Raw genomic sequence first — 27,409 nt, forward strand, 5'->3', positions numbered from 1 at the left:
AAATGGTTCGAGATTTAATTTGTAATCTAGTAATTGTTAAGGATCCTCGAGATTATTTCCTGAATTTTCCTTAAGGTGAAATCTTCAATTTAACGGTTTGATGATAAGTTACACGACATGACGAGTCGTGAAAATTTTCAGAGAATTTTTCAGTCACCCGAGTTATTTATTATGAATTTTGGAAGTTTGAAAATTATGGAATTTTTTTTAAAATAAAAGAAAAATTAACTGAGCGATCTGGACCGTTGATTCCAATCACCATTAAATCTAAACCGTTGATTTGAAGCATTAACCCCCGATTTGATCTTATGAATCGAAAGCTCCAGATTTTTGGAAAGATGACGACCCTTTTCTCGACCCGCGAAAGCAACCCGGTCGGAACTCTGCTGTCCGGCCATTAAGAGGCGGCACAGCGGTGACGTTCTCATATCCGACCTCCCTCTGGTCTTGGTTCGTCCAATCTCCAAACGAGGAAGAAGAATCAAAGCCGAGAAGTTTCGGCAGCTCCGGCGGTTCTGCAATTTTTCCGGCGACTCCGGTCACCTTCGGTGATGCATGAGGTATGAAACTCGACCTGATCATCACGCTCTACAAGTTGGTATAATTGGATTTCAGTTTTGATTAAGTTTTTGAGGAGGTGGTATTTGAGGTGAATTCGGCCACCGCGAGTTCACTGTGTGTGGTGGCGGTTTGGTCTTTCAGTTGACTGCTGGATATTGTAGAATTGATTATGCAGGTTTTAATTGCTATTGGACTATTTGTGGTGGTTGATAAATTTCCCCTGTTTTCAAAACAGAGGACTATGTTGATGAACTCGAATCAAGTGACGACTATGTTGATGAACTCGAATCAAGTGACGACTTTGTTGATGCCCTGACAGTGATTCAGCAAGAAGCTCAAGAGAAGAAGGGCCGTCAGGACTCAAGAGAGGCCGAATTGATCTTTAATCGGGTAGGTCCTTCAAATTCTTCACCATTCCGAATTTGTATACGGTTAAGAACTTTTGTTTGTGATAAAAGGTTAGGAACTTAAGATAACACGTACCAAACATCCTACAGCTGCTATTATATGTACGTTTTGCAAACGTGTTGAGTTTTTTTGCTATTGATGGTTGATAACTTTCCCTTGTGTTCAAAGCCTTTTTTCAAAACAGAGGACCATGTTGATGAAATCGAATCAAGTTTGCTTGATTAGAGCTAATGACAGCAAGTTATTGGAAAATAGCTCTGGAGAAAAAGGGCCGTCAGGAGAGGACAAATTTGTCTTTAATTAGTTCGGTCAGTCCAAATTCTTCACCATTCCATTAATCTTGAAATAACTGGTGTTACATTGATATATAAAAGTATAAGGTTAAGATAAACACATATCTACCCTCCTACGGCTGCGATATGAACGTATGTGTTTTTTGACTTTTGTGTATGTAGAACGTATGTGTTTTTGTGCATGTAGCTAGAACCTATGTGTTTTGGTATACCAGTATAATGTTTGACTGTTCTTTTGTAGTCAGTGACATGAGTTGTTTTCATATATAACTTTTTAAGTAAATTGGTGGCTGGGTGCACCGAAAGTGGGTTAGTAGCATTTCCACTTTGTTATCACGATGTTGTTTTTTATTTGCCTCGAGCACTAAATGGTTCACAGTTGGTAATTGGATAAATATACCGGCCAAAGCAAATCGTCCTTTGATCGATTGGTCAGTTGTCCTTTTCTTTGATAGACTAACTAGTCAATGACTTTTTGCATTGAAGCTTTCAGGAAACTGCAAGAGGTTTTGCTAATACATTTAAAATTAGTCTTATCATTTCATTACTTCAGCAAAAATTTAACAGATCGCAACAGTGGGGTGATAAGAATCAATGGAGCTCACACTACAAAACATTTCTAGCCTGAAGTTGCACTGAAGCTTCCATCAACAGTTGTGGAATAAGTTAAGATGATGATCGTGTTCTGAATCTATTTGAGAAACTTTTGTGGAATACAGTATTGTTTTAAATGGAAGTAGATTAATCTTCTGGTTGTTTAATTGTGTCATTGTGATATTCTTTCGATCATTGCAAAAAACATAGCCATTTGAATATTCGAATCCGTGTCAAAGAAAGTTCTCTCTCTCAAAATGGCTCTGCAACTCTGGGAAACACTGAAGGACGCGATCGTGGCCTACACGGGCCTATCTCCGGCGATCTTCTTCACACTCTTGGCTCTGCTCGTGGCCACCTACCATATGCTTTCTGGGCTTTTTGGGCCATCCGATACCCACCAGCGGCCCAGCAGCTTGGAGGAGATGCAGCCTCTGCCGCCGACGGTCCAGCTCGACGAGATCACCGAGGAGGAGCTAAAGCAGGACGACGGCTCCGATCCCAAGAAGCCTCTGCCTAGGGCTATCAATACGGATTCAATTACTCCTTCCTCTTCTCCTCTCACCCGTTCACGTCCATACGATGTGTTTTTGAGTTTTAGAGGTATGGATACACGAAACACCTTCACAGGCCATTTGCACGCTTATTTGGTTCAGAAGGGAATTAATACCTTCATAGATGACGAAGAGCTTAGAAAAGGAGAAGAATTATCAGCTGCACTTCTCAAAGCAATTGAAGAGTCAAAGATTTCTATTGTCATATTCTCTGAAAACTACGCATCCTCAGGGTGGTGTTTGGATGAACTTGTTAAAATCCTACAATGTAAGGAGTTGAAGCAACAATCGGTTTGGCCGGTGTTTTACAAGGTGGATGCCTCCGATGTACGGTACCAGAAGGGTAAATACGGTGAGGCACTTGCTAAACATGAACGCAGATTCATGGACAAGGTGCAAAGATGGAGAACGGCTCTTACGGATGCAGCTAATTTATTAGGGTGGACTTTCTTCGACGGGTATATTTCCATATTTGAACATGGTTTTTTTTTTTTTTCCCTTCATTTTTTTATATAGGCCAAACCCTCACACTGTCACACATATATTAATCTCCAAAACACTGTTTTGTCTAATAAAATATTTTTTGCATTTAAATTGGCAGGCACGAAGCTAAGTTCATTAGTAAGATTGCTGAAGATATTTCAACACAAGTATTAAAACGTACCTATTTAAATGTGGCAAAGTATCCCGTTGGAATAGAGTCTCGTGTACAAGATGTGCTTAAGCTTCTAGATGTCGGCAGAAGTGATGTTGGCATTGTTGGTATATGGGGTATTGGCGGGATAGGCAAAACAACAATTGCTAAAGCTGTTTACAACTTAATTGCTTATAAGTTTGAAGGTTGGTGTTTCTTGGCAAATGTTAGGGCAGCTTCAGTACCCCATCAAGGCCTAGTTCAACTACAAATTAATCTTCTTCATGAGATTTTAGGGGGGCAGAAAATGGAGATGATTGATGCTGATAGAGGAATCCAGGTGATAAAGGAAAGATTGGGTGGTAAAAGGGTGCTTTTAGTTCTTGATGATGTGAATGAATTGAACCAGTTGGACAAATTAGCTGGAGGATTGGATTGGTTTGGTCCTGGCAGCAGAATTATCATAACAACAAGAGATAAACGTTTGCTAATTGCTCATCAAGTCTATCCAATATACAAGGCCAAGGCATTAGGTAATGATGAAGCCCGTAACCTCTTGATTTTGAATGCCTTAAAGAAAAACAGTAATCCAGATGAGTATCTGAAATTCCCAATTGATACTGCTGTACTCCATACTCATGGCCTTCCATTAGCTATAAACATTTTGGGTTCCCTTCTCTGTGGTAAGAGTATAAGTCAATGGCATGCTGCATTAGATAGTTTCAGAAGATTTCCCAACAGCGATATCCAAAAAGTCCTTGAAACAAGTTACAAGGCATTGGATTATCCATTGAAAGAAGCATTTCTCGACATTGCATGTTTCTTAAACTGTGAAGATAAGGACTATGTGATGCAAGCACTAGATAGTTCTTGCCTCAACCCTATAGATGCTATTGAAGCACTTGAAGAAAAGGCCCTCTTAAATACTGATAGATCTGGTATGATTTGGATGCATGACTTGCTGGAGGAAATGGGAAAAGAAATAGTTCGTAGAGAGTCACCTGCAGATGCTAGCGGACGTAGCAGACTATGGTTTCATGAGGATGTTCATCGTGTTTTGACTGAAAATACAGTATGTATAGAACATGTATTCTTCCATAAGTTTTTGTGTGTGTAGAGCTTCTTAATTGTGAAAAATATAGTCGCATATATATAGTACTTGCTCTGCTAAGCCTATATTTTTGTTCCATATCAGGGCTCAAAGAAAGTTAAAGGCATCAGAGTAGAGCTATCAGGAGAAGATGAGATATGTTTGAGTGCTAAATGCTTTAAAAAGATGAACAATCTTCAACTTTTTATAAACATTAATGCACGCTTCTCTGGAGAGGTTAATTATCTCCCAAATCAGTTGAGGTTCCTTGATTGGCCTGGATTCCCAGCACAATCTTTGCCATCCGACTTCAGTCCACAAAAACTGGTCAAGCTCAATATGCCAAACAGTCACATCTCACGACTTGGGCAAGGATTCAAGGTATTCTAAGCTTTTAACTATTAATTTGCTATTTTGCAGAGCTTTTCTATTTTGAATCGTTATAGATTTGTTTTGAAGCTCATAATATTATCTTTCCTTTCTTGTGTTGCAGAATTTACAAAATTTAAAATCTGTAAGTTTTAAAAGTTGCAAATTTTTAACAGAGGTCCCTGACTTGTCTGGAATCCCAAACTTGGAGATGTTGAATTTAAGTTACTGTACAAGTTTAGCTGAGTTGCATCCTTCTGTTGGATTCCTTAATAAGCTTGTTAAATTCGAGATTACAAATTGCGACAACCTTAAGATGTTCCCAAGAATAGTCAACATGAAATCTCTGGACTGTTTTGATTTGAGTGGCTGCATGAGGCTCGAGAACTTCCCAGAAATTGTGGGAAGGATGGAATCCTTAACAACCTTGTTTTTAACTGGAACTGCCATCAAAGAATTGCCTTCATCAATTGGATATGATCTCTTTGATCTTCGAGTTTTGGATTTATCTTTTTGCAAAAACCTTACTAATCTGCCACTCAGCATTTATGAGTTGCAAAAGCTACGGAATCTTGGACCCAACGGTTGCCGAAAACTGGTGCTACCGTCATTTCCGAAGAAGGTGGAATACTGTGAAGTGCCAACTCCAACATCCAGCTCAAAGATTTCACATTACGGCAAGGCAACTTCAACAGAAAGAGAAAGTGATTGTGACGGTGATGATCAAGGAAATTTAGCGTTTCCTTCACTAGAGTGCTTCTCAGCGAGAGGATGCTATACTTCGGACCATGATTTTCTTGTGAGGTTTGATGGTGCCTCCACTTTTACAGTGCTTGATTTTCCAGAAAGCAATTTTGTTAGTCTTCCCGCTTGCGTTACCAAATTTATCTACTTGGAGGAGCTTTACTTGTGTGGGTGCAAGAGGCTTCAACAAGTTTCGAAGCTTCCACCAAAGTTGAGACTGTTAGATGTGAGAGACTGCGTATCATTGGAAAGAATTTCAAAGTTATCAAACATTTTGAAACATCAAGAATCGCAAATGTTTCATTGGCTGGACTTGACCAATTGCTGGAGACTGTGTGACAATCTGGTTCAGGAGGCAGAGAAGAAAGGTTTTTTGGTGAATTATGGTCATCAGGTGGAGGCTGATCTCTTCTCTCTTTTTCTCTTTTCTCAGACTTCTGAATTCGGGGTTGTACTTCCAGGTTATGAAATTCCAAAGTGGTTCAGCTGTCAAATGGATTTCAAAGGGAATGGACTGTTTGAATTTGGTATTCAAGTCCTTCCTAATTTCAAATGGGGGAACACAGGATTGGCTCTATGTGTTGCTGCCGAACGGATGCTAGATTGGGGATTCGAAATTTTTATCAACGAAGTACTACTGCCGATTGATACTTTAAATGAACTTATCCATTGTGCTTGGGAAGTCAATCCTGGAGATTCGGCTTGTGTGTGGCTGCTTTATATTCCGTTCGATAGAATTGATACGAGTCCGTTTGATTATAAGCGTCCGCGGGCACCTTTCCAATGTCGAGTTAGTATTTATCAAAGACTCTGTAGTAACATGGTTCCCTTGAAAAGCTGCGGAGTGCACCTGGTAACGCCACCAAATGAAGTGTGTATGAAACTATCCCACGCACAGAACCTCAGGAATAGACTCAAAGCAGGTCTCTTCTTGTTTGTTGTGGAGACTTTATTTTTAGTTTTATCTTTATCGATTATGGTGTTTTCCCGGTTAGGACTTGAGTTGACTGCTGGATATTGTAGAATTGATTCTGCAGTTTTTCTTTGCTATTGTTGCTGGTTGATAACTTTCCCCTGTTTTCAAAACAGAGGACGAAGAGCTCAAGAGAAGAAGGGCCGTCAGGACTCGAGAGAAGCGTCTTTAATTGGGTTAGTCCTTCAAATCCTTCACCATTCCGAATTTGTATAATTGGGTTAAGAACACCTTTTTTTTTTTTGGTTGGTGATAATGGTTAGGAACTTAAGATAAAACCTATCACCCTTCTGCAGCTGCTATGTATGTGTTTGTATGTATAACAGTATAAACTATGCTTTGCTTTCACACTTAAAAAAATAAAATAAATACGCTTTGCCATGTTTGAACGCTTTTTTTTTTAGTCCACTGACATGAGCCGTCTTCAATTTTTCGGCAACAGATCCAAATCACCTTGTTTCAATATTCCATGAGACCGTGTGCGTTATGTTTGGATTTAATTGATAGACCAGATACTTGTTTCTTATCAGTTATCATGTAATTAATGGAACTTTTCCCAATTGCAGGATTAAGTGAAATGGCTGGTCACAAGATTGCTGATGCTGAAGGACCAAGTGTTGTCAATGAGATCTGTAACATCACTGCCCTTGCTTTAACGCATCACTGGCCGGAATGACCACAGGAAAGTGAAGGCAATAATTCTATGACTTGCTGGATAAAGGTGAAGAAATCAATCTTATCGATCAAGTGAGATGGTAAACTGCTATATTAGACCATCATGTGTTCATGGACACTTCCAAGTTTCAACAGTGTTGTTTTGAATAGAAATTGTTGTTGTTTGCTGCATTGTGATTTTAACCAGGCTTCTGTACGATTTTTCTTTTGACAAATAAATGGTTCATAATATGTAAAATCAAAGTTGACCATTCACTGCTCATCGTCATACTATTTATGTATTACAGATCCGAAACACCCACGAAAATTCATCGAATCACTATTTGCGTAACCCTTTTTAGGTATTTTTTTGGTCTGAATACTATTGCATAAGTCTGCACACACCTCTTTCTTTTTTGGCCAAAATAATACACAAATATTTTACCCCAACAGCTTCATGAATCATGAGACAGGCAATAGAATGTTTTGGTCCTAATCCCCCCTCACCCCAACTTCCTCCCCAAGCTGATTGACCGTTCACCGTTTTGAATATTATGGTACGGAAAGAATATTGGAGGAAAGTAAATTTGGGTTACAATTTTGAATAGTACACCACTAATACAAATGCAAATTGCACCTGAGGAAGCATATTGCTATTGCGCTTTCACAGGGGCGAGCATCATGCTGTTCTGACATAGTTTGTACACGACAATGATGTGCAAACTTATACTCCTCAGCAGCCAAGATCAGCAATGTATTCTGCAGTATATGTAACAAACCAAATTTAACACTCGGCAAAAATGCATCTATAATTTTTGGCAGGAAAGAAATCATGCATCTATAATTATATATATTTGACCCAACAATTAATTGTTGATGTTTGAAGACAAGTTGCTGAGGTCTGAGGTTTGGTCGTTTGGATATGTTCAAAAAGAAGTGACAAGCATGAAGAGATTGTAATATGTTTACAGTGAGTTCTAATTTTGACCATTGCTTGAGTTAATATTACTATATAACTTCATTCTCTGCAAGAGAAGAAATTACCATAACAATGACCTCGGCAAAGAGTCAACTCCTTCATGCTCAGAATTTGACAATTCTGAGCCACAGCCTCCGCCAGTAGCCACTGGTTTGCTTTCAGAGTTTGTAGATCCTGTGCCTATATTGTCTTTACATGCATCTTGATTAACATTTACATCAGAAGTGTCGGACACACAATATTTTTGCAACCACCTGTCAGTTTCCCATAGCACATGCATGATACTCTCTCTTGCAGCATAGCCATGGCTCTCAAAGGGAAGAATCACAAGGCGGCAAAGAGCACCATGACCTTTCAGAGCATTAAAGAAACGATCGGACTGCACAGCACACCAGATCATTAATAGCAAGTCAACAACTTACAAACAAGAAGAAATCCATCACGCCACTAACATTTAAGCAAACTAAACATCCAATATTGTAGGTTACTTATTTGAAACAATGAAGGGCATGAAGGATGACGGAAATTAATAGTTATAAGCAATGCTGGAAGGGGCTGGAGGGCCTTTTTACCTGCATGGTTAAAGTCCCTGGATTATTGTCTTCCTCTCCATGGATAAGCAAGATTGGCTTCTTAATTTTATTAGCTGACATGAAAGGACTCATCTCCACATAAGTACTAGTAGCCTCCCAAAGAGTTCTCTCCTCATTCTATACACAGAAATTAATGAGTCAGACTATCAGAATAAGAAATAAAAATCTACTTGGGGACAATATCTTGGCAAGAGAAGAAGGAAGAAGAAAAAAGAAAGAAAAAAAAAAGGTATTTGTTCAATAATAACACTAATAACTTTTGGAACAGCTAATAATCTAACAAAATATTTAGCAATCCTAATCAAAGCAATGCCCAACCTGAAAACCAAAAGGAGTAAGTGTTCTGCTGTAAGCACCCGAACGAGCAATTCCACAAGCAAAAAGATGAGGAGCATGTGCCAGTAGGTTTGCAGTCATGAATGCCCCATATGAATGTCCCCCAACAGCAATTTTCTTTGGATGAGCTAGGGGTCGTCAACGGGCCGGGCCGGGCCGGGCCGGGCTTTATTAAAAATCAAAGGATCCAAGCCCGTCCATATAAAGCGGGCCTTGCGGGCTTTATTTATAAATAAATATTTAAAGACACAAGTATTTTTTTTTTTAATCAAGCTTTGGAAATTCAATGGATAATGATCAAATACAACTAAAGATAACATATCTATATAACTATATTGTACCCAAAAAAATCTATATTTATATATAGATACTAATTTATTGATAAATAAATTTTTAAAGACACTAATTTTTTATAAATCTATATTTATACATCATACACTCCAAAGAGCTACATATAGCAATTCAAAGAAAATGAGAAACCGACCGTTGGATGAGTTTATTACAATAAATTATGAGTGTGGTAAAAAATTTAGCCAATTTCACCATATTTTCGAATCCGATCGGATTAGTCAACCGTAGTCACTTATATGTTTTATTGGTTGACCGATGGCGTGGCAACCGCGAAACGTGCTTATTTTTTCACATCACGTTTGTATATATTCCATTGATGGATGTGCGTGGACATAAGATAAAAAAAAAATTAATTTTAATTACAAACACATTGGACTATACCAATTTTATTCCTAAAGTTATATCACTTATACATTGCATTTAAATTGTTTAGGTTCATTCTAAAGCAACCATGAAGTGGAAAATGAATTAGGAGAAACCAACCGCTCGATGAAGAGATTGTAATGTTTTATGGTGGTTTTAGAAAATCCAGCCAATTTGGTTCTCGTTTCGAATTCGATCAACTAGGTCAAACGTAGTTACTCTTATAAACTTATATTTATATATCATACACTCCAAAGAGAAACCCCTATCAATTCAAAGAAAATGAAAAAACCGACCGTTGGATGAGTTTATTACAATAAATTATAAGTGTGGTAAAAAATTTAGCCAATTTCACCATATTTTCGAATCCGATCGGATTAGTCAACCGTAGACACTTATATGTTTTATTGGTTGACCGATGCCGTGACAACCTCGAAACGTGCTTATTTTTTCACATGACGTTTGTATATATTCCATCAATGGATGTGCGTGGACATAAGATAAAAAAATTAATTTTAATTACAAACACATTGGTCTATACCAATTTTCCTCCTAAAGTTGTATGACATTCATTGTATTTAAGTTGTTTAGGTTCATTCTAAAGCAATCATGAAGTGGAAAATGAATTCAAAGAAACCAACCGCTCGATTGAGAGATTGTAATGTTTTATGGTGGTTATAGAAAATCCAGCCAATTTGGTTATCGTTTCGAATTCGATCAACTAGGTCAAACTTAGTTACTCTTATAAACCTATATTTATATATCATATACTCCAAAGAGCAACCCATATCAATTCAAAGAAAATGGAAAAACCGACCGTTGGATGAGTTTATTACAATAAATTATGAGTGTGGTACAAAATTTAGCCAATTTCACCATATTTTCGAATCCGATCGAATTGGTCAACCGATATGTAGAATATATATATATATATATATATATATGCACATATTCTATATAGAATAATAGATATATAAGAACCTCCACACACACACACACACACATATATATATATATATATTATATATATATATATATATAAACACACACACACACACATACATATATATATATATATATATATAAACACACACACACACACACACATATATATATATATATCTATATATATATAATTATATATATATATAAACACACACACATATATAAATATATATACATATATATAAACACACACACACATATAATATATATCTAAATATATATATATTTATTATGCGGTAATGCATATATATGTCTTATATATATATATAACACACACACACACACATATATATATATATATAAACACACACACAAATATATATCTATGTGTGAGTGTGTGTATATATATATTTATAAACACACACACACATATATATATATATAATATTTTACGGGCTTTTACGGGCCAGGCCTAGCGGGCTTTTACGGGTCGGGCCTAGCGGGCCTTTGGCGGGCCGGGCCGGGTTTTTGCGGGCTTTTGGCGGGCCGGCCCTCGGCCCACCGAGGCGGGCTTTTGCGGGTTTTTTGACGGGCCGGGCCGGGCTAAAAGCCCTCAGAGCCGGCGGGCCTCCATCGGCCCACTTGATCCGCGGGCTTTTTGATGAGGCCTAGGATGAGCCACCTTAATATGGGTAACCCAGTCACCGGAACAGTCGGGTCAAGTTTTAAGGCCAAAAGCATGTAAACAAAATTCAAGCTGCAAATATGAAGAAGCTTACTCCACGTCGAATGACTTCCTCCACAGCAGCCTCTGCACTTGCTACCAATTGCTCCACATACCTGGTCAAAAATGCAAATGTTATTCATTGATAAAATCCAAATCATTACAGGCGGTTATATAATAGTTTTATTTTTCTTGTTAAAAATGGGAATACATTATGTAATATGAATCTTCAGTCACTCCCCTTAGAGTCCTTAGGCAATAAAGTTTTATTTGTCACCGAAAAAAATTCATAGTTCTGGACGCCAAAACCTGCATTCATAGATGTGTGACTAACAACTTACCTATCATTTGCTTCATCATCACCCTCACCAATAATAGGAATAGTTGGTCCAGATAAAATAGCAAACCTGCATAATTTGGAGCAACCAAAAATTGGCTTAGCATATTCCAAAACAGTCCAGACATAGAAAGGGTCAATTATAAAGAAGAACCATACAAATAGAAATCACCAAAACATAGGAAGACAAACAATGATACCTTCGAGCCATCCAGAGCAGGGCTGATGTTGGACCTATCCCAGCAAATTCATTAGGAGAACCACGAACTTGTCCGGCAGCATCTTTGCTTTTGAATTCTCCAGGATAAGACCAAACCAAACATGGAAGAGGGCCATCTCTGGATGGATCGTAGCCTGGTGGAAGATATAGTGTTGCAGTTAGTTGAACCCCATCCTTTCTCTGGTACCTGACCATCTCTTTCTGAAATGATGCCAGCTGTGGATACGGATGAGGGAAATTTGTAATTTGACATGCTTTCTTTTCCGGCCAGCTTAGGATATAATATTGGGTGTTTTCAGTTTTTGACTCTTTGGAAGTCAATATTTTCAAGGTATTGATGGGAAGATCTCCTTCTTTCTCATCAGACATTAAAGCAACAACACCCTCATAATACTTTTCTTTGTCACTCTTCCATATTCGTTCATTATTTCCTGTATTTCTGAAAGAATTTGGTTTAGACCACTACAGCACAACTTGGAGGATGCACCTAGAAACAAGTAATTTAAACACTTACATGTCAAACAAATCGAGGAAAGGGATATTCCCCTCTGGGGTAGCACCATTTCCATTCAGTAGTAAATAAGTGCCTTCATCATTTTCTTTCTTCACTTTTGCAAGCACATATGTGCCAGCAGGAGTTCTCCGCAGCATGGGGGAGCCAGGATCGGAGTACACATCTTCCGATGACCTATCGAACAGGATGCGGGGACTGACATCATTTGATCCAGGAGAAATTACCCAGGTTCTTGTTCTCCGTGTTTTGTACCATGACTCGTAAACTAGAGCTAGTGAATCATCGGACCAAGAAATCCCTCTGAAAAAAGAAGTTCTCACACATGAAAAAAAGTATGGCTACTGCAGGACACGTCATGGAGTACATTATGCTTACAACAATTTCAGAAGTCTCAAAAAATAAACTTCCTTTTGGAAACATCGCCTTCCAAATTCGTAGTAATATATATATATATATATATATATATATATATATATATATCCTATCCAGAGCGAGGTTAGGGTTTAGGATCACTTTTCGGTCGCATTTCCACATCTCGACCGTTCAGTTTTTAGCTACTAATGTATAGATTATCTCTGCAAAATTTCAACCAAATTGATGGTCGTTAAGGCGTTGATAACTGTCTTAAAGCTAGTACGGTTTAGGTTGGACAGATTCAGTTTGTCCACTGGTTTAAGTGAGTTAGATACCTTAAAGATCATCAATTTGGCTGAAATTTTGCATAGATGATCTATACATTAGTACCTAAAAACTGAACGGTCGAGATGTAGATATGAGACCAAAAAGTGACCCTAAACCCTAACCTCGCTCTGAAATTTCAAAGCGAGGCCTCGCTCTGGATAAAATATATATATATATATATATATATATATATATATATATATATAAACAAGTTGAATTCTTTTCCAAGAGAACATCCACCATTTCAAATTTATGGTTTTTGTTATGAAATTTCAAAATAAAAATTAAGAAGACAAGTTCGTACCCATAACGGAGATCAAGTTTGTGTAAGATTGTTGGATCTTCACCTTCTAGTGGTTCAGCAGGCTGTGTATAAACAATATCACGTGGAGAAACTTGCACTTTCGCATCTCCTTCATCTTGGGTCTCAACCCTAGTAATGAGAGAGTCAAACAGGTAAATGAAACAATATACACAAAAGCAACTCTGTGCAAATAATCTCTTGACCATGGGTTAGACTTTGCTTCGAAATTTAAAATCTTAATGGGTGAGGAACAAGAAGTTGAGACACGGTGATTGAGAGCTGCTTCAGTAAACTGTTTAGTATTTAAGATAAGTATAGGTTAACAAAACATTGTGGGGACAAATAAGAGAAAATCCAAAGCCCACTACTACAGAAAGGTCATCAGACGACGGTGATTTTCTGTTGTCTGATGACCAAACTAACCGTGGTCTAAACGAGTGTTGTGTGATTGAAAAATCAGACAACGGTGATTTCACCGTTGTGTGACAATACTTTGCTCAACAGAATATCTGTTTCCGTTGTGTGAATTTTGCGCAAGCATCTGCCTGGCATGGCATGCGCGCGGATGTGTCGGTACATTCAGACATCAGAAGAAAGAATTCACGGTTGTGTGAGATTCATAACACACAACAGATATAACTCATTCTTTGTTGTCTGAGATATATAACACACAACAGATATTACCCATTCTTTGTTGTCTGAGATCAATAACACACAACTGAAGTGAAATTATATCCCTTGTCTGTTGATTACTCAGACAACGGAGATGATTTCATTTCTGTTGTGTGTTATGAATCTCACACAACAGAACTTTGTTTTCTTTTGTTGTTGGTTGTTAGTTCACACAACTACTCTATTTAGTTTCTGTTGTGTGTTATGAATCTCACACAATAGAACTTTGTTTTCTTTTGGTGTTGGTTGTTAGTTCACACAACTACTCTATTTGGTTAGCTGTGGTGTGAATATTGTAATCAAATTGAGTAACAAACCAATGACTGTTGTAGGAAAAGCCTCAATTTTGAACTCTTTTACAGTCAGACAACACATTGATTTGCATTGTGTTGTAAGACTAAATATTGGACAGTAATTACCACATAAAAAGTACTCAAATCCATATCATTCCATTACCATTTTTCAAACATCCATACATTCAAGTGACTAGGTAATGTACCAAACAAGAAAGCATTCCTAGCTAGCTACACATGAATCAAAAGCTGAAACAAGCATGACTTTGGCTGTTGTACATTATCTCAAATAGTTGCATATATGCCATATCCTGTTGGTAGTAGCAAAAAAAAGGTTTTATGCAGCAGCACCAGCTGCCTTTCCCTTCTTCCTCTGGAGTTTCTTCATGTAAAACTCTAATTCTTTCCCCTCCAAAATGTACCTGTTATACAAGTTCAAAAGTTATATATATGAACTTGAATAAGATTCCAAGGTTAGCATTAAAGAAACAATGGTCATCATGCTTACCCATCAGATCTTCCACATTGGCCTGGGCGGGAAGAAATGCAAGCCAACAACCTACCACCACTAAACTGCTCTTCGATGTGGGAATCAAGAATACGATCTTTCTGGCGCTTCTCAAGCTTCCTCAGGAGATTGCTAGAGCTTTGGATCATCTTATCTATCTAGCAATTAAAATTATTAACTTCTGTGATATTCTGTTTGCTCCTCATTGTACTGAGTGATTTCAAGAAAGGCTTTTGTGAAGCATATATACTTTCAGTTTTGAAAATCAGCATTTTTAATTCCCCCAAAAAACCAAAACAGGAGATTAAAAATTTATATGAAGAGCTCATTATACACTGCCACAACAATCGCATTTTGTGCACCATGCTTAATAGATATTATAGCATAGTCAATGAGAAAATGTAATGCCAAGATAAAATAGTTGGATGTGTTTGCATATAATTTATGGTTGTAAAGTTGCATCTTAATATATGCTACTTTATACAAATCAGATTACTCTGTTATGTACATTGAGAGCACATAATACTTTTCATAGAAATATAGATATTAATGCAGTTAACTAGTATTTTGAAAAATATTGAAATGGTATTTATCATTGACATGTTGTGCACCTTAAACATCTCTTGTAAACAAAGTCTAGTAATACTGGTAACCAAGGAAGGTAAACTTACTCTGCTTATTCAACTTATCAATCTGCTCCTTCAGGGTCTCAGGATCCTTCTTCAAGATCCCCACCTCCCTCACAATCACCAGAAACTTCTGTTCTCTACAGGCAGAAAAGGAACAAAGCAATGAACATTTCAAACGGGAAGATAAATGCAAATTTCCACTGGCAAAGGGAAGATAAAATTAGTATACATGATCTGGTACAGAATCTGATCACAAGTGATAAGTTCCTTGTGTCATAAAGTAATACCTCTAGTGCAGAAAAGCATCACATGTCAAAGAAAGTGATTGCAATCACCAAGGAAGGGGTCACAATCACTTTCTTTGACAACCTGCAAAACAGTATGTAAGCCCTGCAAAACCCCCAGTATCACATAACTGAACTAATTAACCTTCTTATTAACCACTGAGATAGTATTACTAACCAAATTTAAAATTGAGTTTCTTAGAGTTTCAATAATTTCTTTCTTCCCAATAATTTTTTACCATCAGATTAAAGGAAAACTACAAAAGTAGAAATCTACCTTAACCATCTCCCAATGAACTGTTTTGCGATTCTTTCTTTCCTTTTGAGCATCAAAATATTAATGGCACTGCATCACGAAGAGCTCAGTAAGAACATAGTAAGCTAGTGATCTAACCACCATGGAAACAAAAAGAAGCCACAAAAGGAGGGGAAAAATGCCTTTGAATTTCTCCTAGCAATTACTGACAATCTTCATCTGAACATTTTTAGTATCAATTCGAACTTGCCAACAACCTTTACTACAACCATATATGTCTACAATGTATTCAAAAGTTTCAGTCCAATCTAAAGACTTATCTGTGAAAATATTTCTGAATCATTCTCTTTGGTAAAATGTAAATTTGAACATATTAATTGTGCATATATATAGAGATAGGAAAGAAAGAAGAAAAATCTGCAAATGCTATAGTGAGTCACCCTGCAGCACTGAATATTACAGAAAACCACATTATTTGCTTGATCAACACATGCAAGGAATAGAACAAAAAAAAAAATTCAAATTTCACATTAAACAATCTTCAGCAGGCCCAGAGTTAAAGAGTATATTGAAAAACTTACACCTCTACAGAATAATTCAGGATTGCAAGCACACTGTTCAAGAGCTAGAAACATCAGGATTGCAAGCACACTGTTCAAGGGCTTCTACATAATTCAGGCTGCAACAACATCAAATAAACAAGGATAAGCAAATATACAGAATATATGATGCTTATGTTAACTCGAAACAATACAGTAACTGCAAGGAACAAATCAGGATCATTGACAATTTGTTCATCCATGCATGTATGCCTCCAATATTGTATTGACATGTAGTTGCACCAGGGCACATGCATAGAGAGAGAGAGTTGTATTTAGAATTTTCAGTGGGGGCAAGATCTCTTTTTTGGATGCTTGGGGAAAGGAGGGCGGTGAATGATCCTCAATGACTGAAAGAGAAAGGTTATACCTTGAGAATTGAGAAGGATCCTTGTGGAGACAGAAGGCAAAGTTTGCCAGGGCAAAAGAAGAGGATAGACAATAAACTATTTTTCTTTTTGAAAAGGGGCTGAACTGCAAATTAGCACGGTATCATGATCCTTTTAGTCGGTTTTGTCTTCTGTTCAAATTCGACCATGAACATACACCCTTTCAAGATCAATATTCAAACTCAAAACTCACTTATTTATTTTTCTACAACTAGTTGACCACTTCAGCTGTAAACCGGTTCATCTGTGTATGAGTGTGTATTAACTGTTAAGGAGAGAGAGAGAAAAAAAAAGCTGAATGGGATGAAGCCCTACTTTGTCATTCATTCTTTGGAACTTTAGATCATTTTGTCCCTTTACTCAATTATATAAAAGATGTAATGAAACAGTGAACCAATAAGCTAAGGTCAACTTATTGTCTGCAATCAACCATGTTAACATATACGAAGCAATCAAAGATTCAACAATGGCTAACTAACAGAAACAAAACCAAATGAGAGGAGGGGGGGGGGGGGGGGGGGGAAGGATTATCTTATTTGGATAGGAAAGTAAAACAAAACATTATAATACAGGAGACAAGATGTCCATCTAGGTCTAAAGATAAATTACCTTTGATGTGTCATTGCTTGCAAGCAAACAGGTAAGAGTTTGAAGGACACCCATAACCAGAGTCTCTCCATTAGCATCATCAAGGTTACCATTTAGTAAAGAGACAATGTGCAAAAAGCACTCTCCCTCATGAAACAAAGTCTGATAGGACTGAACAAAAAAAAAAAAAGTTTACACTGGAACATTAATTAGAGTACAAAGAAAAGAGCATTAAATCACTGAAAATGTAGCATTCGGTCAAAAAAGATAAAGAATTGACTACTAAAGAGCCAGCTATAATATGTATATACATGCCACGAAACTTTTCTAAAGATGATATCTTCATTTGAAGAAAAAAAAAAAAAGGCCATATTCTAGAGATTCGACCATCAATGTGGTCAAATGCTTTTTCAGGTTACCCACTAGAAACATCCCCTTATTACAAATAACCAGGATTCTGCATCCATTATTACCTGAATAAACAGTTAAGAGGTAATATAGCATGGCAATCAGAAGAAGCAAAATGTACCTGCAGACCAACTGTCATGGTGAGTAGAGCAATTTCATTCTTCCCTGCCTTCAGAAAGATAGGACTTTTTAAAGTGAAGGGTGGATGTGTGCCACTTCCAGATTCACTATCTGAAGATCAAGTAGATATGAGATTCACTAGCAAGACGTTGTCTAAAAAGAATTTAATCTAGAACATTAACTCATCAATAGGTAACCAAAATTTGTTAAAATTGTGTTATTTGGAAAACACAAAAATCTACCCATGCTAAAGCCAATATTATCAGAAAACATAAATACCTTGCACTTCTAGAAATGGTTGGGAAAATATTGGACTGCAGCAATATGACTCACTGCCTTCTGCATATCTATTCCTTTCCCACATGTAATTACTTTTGTTCATTTCACCAGTTTCAAATACGATATATATATATATATATATATATATATATATATATATATAATAGAGAATGAATTACCAGACCTTAAGATGGGTGATTTCACTTTAACAACCTACATTGTTTATGCTTCAGAATAAAACTAATACTGGGATTATGGCATTTGTCCTGCAAGTCAAATTAAGCAAGAATGTTCAAGAGTAGACAGATACAATGTCAATTCATATCATTAGTAATAGAATCGTAATTACCTCTCTAGGAAGAGCCCTCATAATAGTTAGAGTAGTCATATCCAAAACATAATCACTTCCACACTTCTCAAACACGAAGCAGCTCTAACAAAATTACATTCACCAAAAGTTTCCATTTTCTACTTAGAGGCCGATCAATCCTAACAAAATCATAATCACCAAGAGTTTCCAGGAACTATGTTTATGTTCTAGACAAACAAAGGTCCAAGCTTTACTTACAGTGTTCATAATCGAGAGGTCTCAGAACTTCCCCTATAATCTGACCAACACTTTGAAGCGACTTCAAATCATCTTCAGTTTTCCCAAAATCGTTCTTAGCTCCAACCACAGTAATACTCACAGTAGACTCAGATTCTTCAAAACTAAACCCACTTGCGTCTTTACTTTCCTCCACAGACCCAGACGTAGCTGACAGCAACCCGTCTTTCAATTTCTTGAAAGCAGTTTCATTCTCAACAGGCTTCACTGCTGGAGCCACTGCCCACACAACCAACATAAATCCAAATAAGACACGCTAAATTCTAAAGCCACAAGCTTTCCAAGTCCAAATTCAACAACAGCTTAGTTTTACTAAAATCCCAAATGCTATAACACATCAAAGACTTAAACTTAAAGAAATAAAGACTGAAACTTTACATTCAAGTCAACACAGGCTATACAAACAAGACAAGCCCAGAAAACTAGTGCATTGAAAAGAGTGAATGAGCTAACCATCTTGCATGCTGACAACATTTTGCTGCGAAACGGATTGAGACTGCAGAGAAACCTTGGCGGAGACGAAACATTGCGGACTCGGAGAAACGGCCACCCTCTGGAGGCTTCTGTGTACGGAAGAATACGACGCCGATGATGAGGAGGAGTAAGTACGGCAGCAATGGGTGGATGGAAGGGTCGCCATTTCTGGGTTCTGTGTGTTTTCTTGATTGAGAAATTCAGAGGCCAAATTAGAGTGGAGGAGTTTGGTCTTGTTGAGATTGGCGAATAGGAGGAGATGTTAATAAGGAGGACTTGGGAAACATCGAGGGGTCGACTGGGAGGGCGAGTACTCGGGCAAGTGTGACGGAGACGGCGAGAGCGAGTGGGAGGGCTGGACCGGGTTGGTGACGGTGACGGCGGCGGCGTTTTCGTTGTCCAAGAAAGTGGAAACGGCGGCGTCGAGGTCGTAATTATGGAATTCGAGGAAGAAGAGGGCTTCTTGTTTGGAGGCGGAGGTGATCTCGCAGAAGGAGGTGAGGACGGCGTCGTTTTGGGGGCTCGATTCTTGAGCTTCGGCTTCCATAGTGTTCCTCTTCTTCTTCTTCTTCACTCTTTTGATCGGATTCTTGAGCTTTGGCCATGGTTGCAGACTTGCAGATCGAGATTGAGAGAGCTTTCACGAGAGATAGGGGTTTCGCACAGAGATAGAGAGAGAGGATGGTGAGAGAGATCCAAATAGTCAAATAGACTTAGGGTTTGTGAGAGAGGATTGAGAGCGGACCGAGATTTAGGGTGTGTCTGAGAGGACTGAGTTTCATTTCGTTTTGTCGAGAGAGTTTCAAGAGTGTGGGAGGTATAAGTAAACTTCAAATAAAATCTAAAGTGACTCACACAACACAAACCTAACAAACTGTTGTAAGAGTGCACTACAAAAATCAAAATGCCAAACACATGGAGGGAAATATACCGCGCCCATAGCATTTTGGCTTAAAATGTTGCCGCTTATATTCTAACTTCACACAACAGAAAAGTATAACTTCTGTTGTCTAATTTCTACAACTTGCACTAGGTTTACCTTGTGGAAGACATTCAAGCAAGCTTCCTCAAAATTTGGCATCCAGTTTTCAATCACACAATGGAAACCTCAAGCACCGTTGTATCAAGTAGCCCAAATTTCAGATTTCAAGAGGCAACCAAGACTCGAGAGTGGAGGGAAATCTGCCGCTAAATTTTTAAGAATCAGACGACGGACCATGCTTAATTTCTGTTGTGCAATGTAGTTCCTATAAAAAAGTTATCACTTTGTTGGCATTCACACAACAGAATTCAACCAGCACCGTTGTATGATTAAACTGACTTCAACACACAACAGATGATTTGTGTTCCGTTGTGTGATTAGTGTTGTGTGATTAACTTTTTGTACTAGTGGCCGTTAATATCTTAGGTAGTTTTCAAGTGCATGTGTTAGATTTACAGGAAATTAACTATTAGTACAAGGAATCATGAATTGTACGCCTTTATAGAAAATTCTTATTGAATATATGGTCTTATCTTTTACAATATAGCATCTCAAAAACATGTCATTTAAGATATCCAAATAGTTTGACATCAGGGTTACATATACATACCAGTAGAGTGTTGATGGTTTATCCGCTCTCCAGTTGAGAGAGCGCATCCCTCTTCGCACACTATTGAATGCAATGGGGATGTCCTCCGCAAGAGGCAAATCACAAAGTTCTCTAACAAACTTCCCATCAGCTGTCCACATCTCAACCTTCTTGGGAAATCTTCCGCATGGTACAATGAAAGAGTATGGTCTGTGAAGCGAACTAATTAAAAGGTATTTGTGATCTGGGGAGGGGTCCATTGATGTATATACAGCCGCTGGACCAATTTCCTTCACCCTGCCATCCAAAGAAGCTAAAACAAGCTGTGAGGTGGCATAGTAATCAAACAAATCTTCATCGTATTCATCCTTCAGCAAATCCTGGAAGGTCCTGACTTGAATAATGTTTTTCTGCTCGTTAGATTGAATTTTCGGCCCAAAAGGCACCAAAGGTTTCTTTGGCGGGTCTCCACGGGACAGAGGAATGGTGCAAACTAACAAAGAAGAGTCGTTCACCCAAACAAAATTGTCAAAAACCGCATTCAAACAGTATTCATGCGACTCAAACAAAGGCCTGGCTATCCCGGTTTCCACTTGGGCAACCCACACTTTAAGCTTACTACTAGTATCTTCATCATCAAATCGGATAGTGAAGGCCAAATGGCGGCCATCAGGGGACCAAGTAACAAAATTGATCTTAGCACCCTCAGGAAATCCATGCACCTCAACTTCAGAACCAAGAGTACCATCCGGCAACAATTGATGGATCCCAATCCCAGTATAAAACGACATCCGAGTCCTTGTATTGCATTTCCCATCAATCCGAACACCAGCAAGCTTCTCCTCTGGTCTTGCAAGTTCTGTCAACGGCGGCAAAGCTCTCCGCTTAAGAAACAGTATCTTATCCCAACGCGGTGAGAATGACAAGGCCGGAAGCGGCGGAGCATCAACTATATCTTTAATTTCTTTCGGAGGAAGATGATATCTCAACGTGGAATCTTCTACATACACCAAAAAATTCACAACTCACATACAATCCTAAACTCTATATTACGAAAAGAGCCAACAAATTCAAATTCCTTAAGCCAAACTCAGATTATGTGTTCAAAAAGAGCATGAAGCTCCACAAGAAATTCAAATTCCTAACAGAAAACTCAGATGTTGGATTCCAAAAAGTTGTGAAATCACTAATAAGCAACCATAGCTAAGACCGTGAAAGTAAAATTGAAGCTCAGATTTTGGTTAAGATGAGTATTAAGCTTAAATGACTGTAATTAAGTACCTTCATCTTCAAATGGAGTAGTAGCTGTGGCTGAAGAGACGGATTTGAACGTGGTCAAGTTTTTTGCTTCAAAATCTTTCGCGACAGATCAAAATCGGCCATTGAAATTTTACAATGAAACTCGACCTATACTAATCACGGTCTACACATTGGTATAATTGGATTTCAATTTTGATTATTTGAGGTGATTTGGGCCATGGGCCCCCCCCCCCCGGCACATATCTCTTTTTGGAGTGACCGATAGATCATAAAGGGAAATCTCTTTTTGAAGTGACACATATCTCTTTTTGGAGTGACCGATAGATCATAAAGGGAAATCTCTTTTTGAAGTGACCGATAGATCATAAAGGGAAAATATCTGATCTTCCACCGTTTTTGTGAAATTTCTCCAATATCGTCAAATATCCTCAATATTTAAGATATATTTCGATAAAATGAAGAAACATCTATAAAATATGACGAAAGAAATAAAAAAAACAAAAAAACAAAAAGTTACTCAGTTATTCACAGTGAAACACATATTAGGGATTATTGAGGATTGGAGGTTATGTAGGAGTCTAAAATTTTAAGAACAGTTTCTAGTCTGAAAATGGTCTGCTAGAGTGGCAGAGCAACGTGTTTGGAAAAAATGTCTTGAGGTGAAACCCTCAAAGTAGATTTGGGTGAAGCGAAATCCCCTCAAGGCGAATCCAGGTGATAGAAATTTCCTCAAGGCAAATTCAGGTGAGAAGTAATTCACTAAAAGTGAATATGGGTGAGGAGTAATCATCTCAAGGCGAATCTAGGTGAGGAGAAATCTCTTCAAGGCGAATCTGGGTGAGGAGTAATTCCCTCGAGGGAAATCTAGGTGAGGAGTAATCCTCTTAAAGGGAATATGGGTGAGGAGAAATCATCTCAAGATGAATCCGGATGACTATCATGTTCATCATTAAAATACGTACTATATAGGTCATATGTTTTGGTCTAATTATTAGGTTAGTCCTTATTCAAATTCTTCACCATTCTAAATTTTTATACGGTTAACATATATATATATATATATATGTGTATATATATATATATATATATATATTTGTGATAAAAGTTTTTTTTTTTTTTTCCTTTTTGATATGAAAAAAACTATAAATTAAAGTTGGAAGCCCCAAGGGCATTCAGAGTTAACAGAGTCAAGCAGTAAGGCTGTTGAGGCCTCGGATGGAACCCTATTGGTCCAAGTAGATCCTGTTACAACATTGTGACTTACATTAGCAATGGCATCAGCCACAAAGTTTGCTTCTCTAAAGATATGATTTAAACTAATAAAATTAGAGCTAGTGGCAATGGTATGAATATCTCGAATAATTTTAGTAATCTCCGAGGTGGATGTCTAAGCCTGTTTGCTGCATCTATGACCAATTTATGTAGAATCGTTGTAAATCTGTATGTAATTAGGATTCTTATTTATTTAGGTTATCCTGTAATTATAGGAAGGATTGTTTCCTATTAGAGTTAGACTACTCGATCCTTTGTACTTGTATATATACCCGCTTTGTGGGATGAATAGAATCATCACATTAAAACCCTAAATTAAAGTACTCTTTTCTACTTGGAATCAGAGTAGGTTCAATCATTTGAACTTGCCCTGCATCCTTTGAATCCTGAATCCTGAATCCCAAAGCACACCACAAACCGCTGCGTACCACCACCATTAAAATCAAGCCATCCCTGAATTTCAAACCACCATTTTTTGAAACCCTAGAAAAACCAATCCTGAAAAAATCTCAAATCCCTCAATAGCCGGACCTGTAATTGAAGGCGAACAGTCAAGTCCCGAGAAGGCAAAGGTGCCATCCTCACAAATCATCCATCACCACTACACCACCCAACAAGACAACTCTGCTTTCCCCACAAGTGTTGTCTTGAATGAATCCAACTACACCATATGGGCTCCTTTTATGCGAATGCGCATTAGAGCACGAGGGAAGGTTGGTTATCTGACCGGAGTAAAGGCTGAACCCCCCCTGAATTCTGCAGAGTATGAAGTGTGGGCCACATACAATGAAAAGGTGAAAAGTTGGCTCATTGACTCCATGGAATCCTCTCTTATGAACCGGTATATTCGTCTTCCTACTGCAAAAGATATTTGGGAAGCTGTAGAAAAAACTTTTTATGATGATTCTGCTGAAACCCAAATCTTTGAGTTGAACAAAAAGTGTTTTGAAGCAAAGCAAAATGGACGGCCCATTCCGACCTACTACAATGAGTTAGTGGCAATGTTCCAGGAGATTGATCAAAGGGTGGCCTCTCATAATGATAATGTTGCAGTTGTAGTTCAAGAAACTTCAGCGATGTCCCAGATGCGTGTTCACATGTTTTTGAGTGGACTTGCCCTAGAGTATGATCAGGTGCGTGGAGCAATCCTGCGCAAGGAGCCTAAATTCTCCTTGGAGCAAAGCTATGCTTACATTCACAAGGTGCAATCAGAGAAACAAGCTATGGGGCGTTCAGTACCTACCGAATCTTCTGTTATGGCTGTTCAACGCAAATCGTGTCCTCCTCTAGGCTTCTCAGGTCTTTCTCCACGCCGCCCTCAAGGTAAACCAAATCCATATGCAAACAAAAAATGCGTAATCTGTGGGGAATTAGGTCATAGCAAGGAGCGGTGCTATGAAGTGATTAGTTACCCTGATTGGTAGGACTTCACCAAGAAACCGCGAAAGAATCTGGGCAAGGCGACCATTGCTACTACAGAGGAAGAGCATCTAGACAATGCCTCCACTTATGTAGCGCAATCAGGTATGAAGGGTAAGGTTACTTTGAATAATACATAGATAATTGATACAGGTACATCTGATCATATGACCAATGACCCTAATCTTGTGAAAAACCTTAGACATTCCTCTCAAAATGTTGTCTCTACTGCTGATGGTACTCCAACTCCGGTCACCAAAGAAGGTTCTATTGCTTTATCTGATACTATAGCCCTTGAATCTGTCCTAGTTGTTCCATCACTAGCTTATAATCTCCTATCTGTACGTTGGTCAAATTATTTTAGTTCTTGCATGTATTGTGACCTTCTATCCATCTTTCTGTGTGTTTCATGACATTCTGACTCGGCGGATTCTTGGTTATGGTGTTAGAAGAGGGAAATTATACTACCTGGATCTGACAGAGACTGGAGAGAACCAAAAGCATCTTTTAGGGCAAGCTAATCAGATTAATGGGGTAGAGAATGCAAAGGAAGCTGTATGGTTATGGCATCGCCGTTTAGGTCATCTATCTTTTAGTTATCTTAAGAAACTGCAACCTCATTTGTTTTCGGTTGTCAGTGATTTGGATTTCCATTGTGACATTTGTGAAATGGCCAAGAGCCACTGTATTTCATATTCACCAAGTCTTAATAAAAGTCCTGTTCCTTTTATGAAAATTCACTCTGATGCCTGGGGTCCTGCAAAAATTCCTTCTCTTTCTGGAGCTCGATATTATGTAACATTTATTGATGATTGCACTCGCATGACATGGATGTCATTACTGAAGAATAAGAGTGATGTATTTGGGATGTTTACCGAATTTCACAAAATGGTGGCAACTTAGTATCAACAATCCATCAGAGTGTTTCAATCTGACAATGGTGGAGAGTTTGTGAATGGCCCTATGAATGAGTTTTGCCGGTCACATGGGATTCGTCAGCAAACCTCCAATTCTTATACTCCTCAATAGAATGATTTGGCAGAACGGAATAACAGGCAGTTGCTGGAAGTTGTTCGGGCTTCCTTGTTTGGCATGAATGTATTTCGGTCCTATTAGGGAGAAGCAGTGAAATCAACAGCATATCTCTTTAACTGTACTCCTTCACGGGTAATTGAGTTTCAGAATCCTCATCAAAAGCTTCATACACTTTTGACCATCCCCTCTATGCCTAATTTGGAGCCCCGTGTGTTTAGGTGCACAGCTTATGTTCATATACCAAAGCCACACCAAAGCAAACTTGATCCCCGTGCAAAGAAGTGTATTTTTGTGGGTTATGCCTAGTTTCAGAAGGGCTACAGATGTTATGACCAGATCACTAACACAATACATATATCTCTTAATGTCTCGTTCCGTGAATCTAAGCCATATTACTCATGGGAAGCTTCTCAGTCTTCCCTTCAGGGGGAGAGAGGTTGTGAAGGGAATCTTTGTCCAATTGTTGATTTTGATATCTTTGAAGACTTCGAAAATTTGGAGGAACGATTTGAAGGAAGAGATTCTGAAACAGCCAAAAACGATCGATCGTTTGACCCTGACGATCAATCGTTTCGAGAGACGAAAACTTCCAGTGGACAAAACGATCGATCGTTCAGTTCAAACGATCGATCGTTTCCTGAGGCAGAAGCAGACGACGTAAACGATTGATCGTTTGAAGCTAACGATCGATAGTTTCAACAGGCAGAAACTTGCAAAAGACGACTTTTTTGGATAGTTTGAATAAAACATATTTGAAGCTCACACACAAGATATTTCCCCTTCTACATCACCAACTAAAGATTCCGCTCAGAATGATCCACCTTAGGTACCCCTAAACTTTAATGAGTCTTCTGAGTTAGAAAGTGTTGAACCGAGGAAATCACAAAGGGTTACCAAGAGAATCCCTAAGAAACAATATGAACTAGATATCAAAGCCAAAGCTAAATACCCTATATATAACTTTATGTCTAACCATAGGATTTCCGGGTCACATGCACTTGTTGTTGATCAATTGTCTAATATATCTATTCCTAGTAACGTGCAGGATGCATTGACGTATCCAAAATAGGCAAGGGCGATGAATGAAGAATTGGAAGCTCTTCAGAAGAATGCAACATGGAAGTTAGTACCTATGCCAGTTGGAAAGAAGACTGTAGGATGTCGTTGGGTGTTTATTGTGAAGCTTAATGCCGATGGAACTATTGATAGATACAAGGCGAGGTGGGTTGCCAAGGGATATACACAACGCTATGGGATTGATAAAGAGGAGACTTTTACACCTATGGTAAAGATCAATACTGTCCGGATTCTAATCTCACTTGCAGCAAACAAAGATTGGCCCTTGCACCAGTTTAATGTGAGGAATGCGTTTCTTAATGGGAATTTAGAGGAAGAAGTGTACATGGATATGCCCCCAGGTGTTAAGAATTACCCAATTGCAATTGGCAAGGTGTATAAGTTGAGGAAATCTTTGTATGGCCTGAAACAGTCTCCAAGAGCTTGGTTTGGGAGATTTTCAAAGTCC

At 38.2% G+C, this 27,409-nt stretch overlaps 2 protein-coding genes across 5 annotated transcripts; one reads left to right on the forward strand and one right to left on the reverse strand.

The window, feature by feature from the left end:
- Window positions 1–321: 321 nt before the first annotated feature.
- LOC112175978 (TMV resistance protein N) lies at window positions 322–7,155 on the forward strand. 4 transcript variants are annotated; one of them, XM_024313726.2, is made up of 8 exons: window positions 322–560; window positions 797–951; window positions 1,138–2,868; window positions 3,012–4,116; window positions 4,240–4,515; window positions 4,628–6,170; window positions 6,337–6,396; window positions 6,787–7,155. In XM_024313726.2, the coding sequence occupies exons 3-7, from the start codon at window positions 2,114–2,116 to the stop codon at window positions 6,390–6,392; spliced, it is 3,735 nt and encodes a 1,244-aa protein (XP_024169494.1). In that variant the 5' UTR covers window positions 322–560; window positions 797–951; window positions 1,138–2,113; the 3' UTR covers window positions 6,393–6,396; window positions 6,787–7,155. The 4 variants fall into 4 exon arrangements, with proteins under 4 accessions (XP_024169494.1, XP_024169493.1, XP_040368169.1 ...); XM_024313725.2 differs by having other exon boundaries at window positions 1,154–2,868; XM_040512235.1 differs by having other exon boundaries at window positions 1,830–2,868.
- A 263-nt stretch (window positions 7,156–7,418) lies between these two features.
- On the reverse strand, window positions 7,419–23,806 carry LOC112178453 (probable glutamyl endopeptidase, chloroplastic). Its single transcript, XM_024316596.2, has 11 exons — window positions 23,800–23,806; window positions 20,920–21,898; window positions 13,222–13,350; window positions 12,237–12,536; window positions 11,703–12,161; window positions 11,507–11,572; window positions 11,217–11,281; window positions 8,765–8,910; window positions 8,426–8,563; window positions 7,919–8,232; window positions 7,419–7,633 (listed from the first exon to the last, which is right to left on the reverse strand). Coding segments are annotated over exons 1-11 (2,604 nt in total). The 3' UTR covers window positions 7,419–7,632.
- Between the last annotated feature and the right edge of the window lie 3,603 nt (window positions 23,807–27,409).

The sequence above is a fragment of the Rosa chinensis genome, chromosome 7 (genome assembly GCF_002994745.2).
Source record: "Rosa chinensis cultivar Old Blush chromosome 7, RchiOBHm-V2, whole genome shotgun sequence".
Taxonomy (NCBI): Eukaryota; Viridiplantae; Streptophyta; class Magnoliopsida; order Rosales; family Rosaceae; genus Rosa; species Rosa chinensis.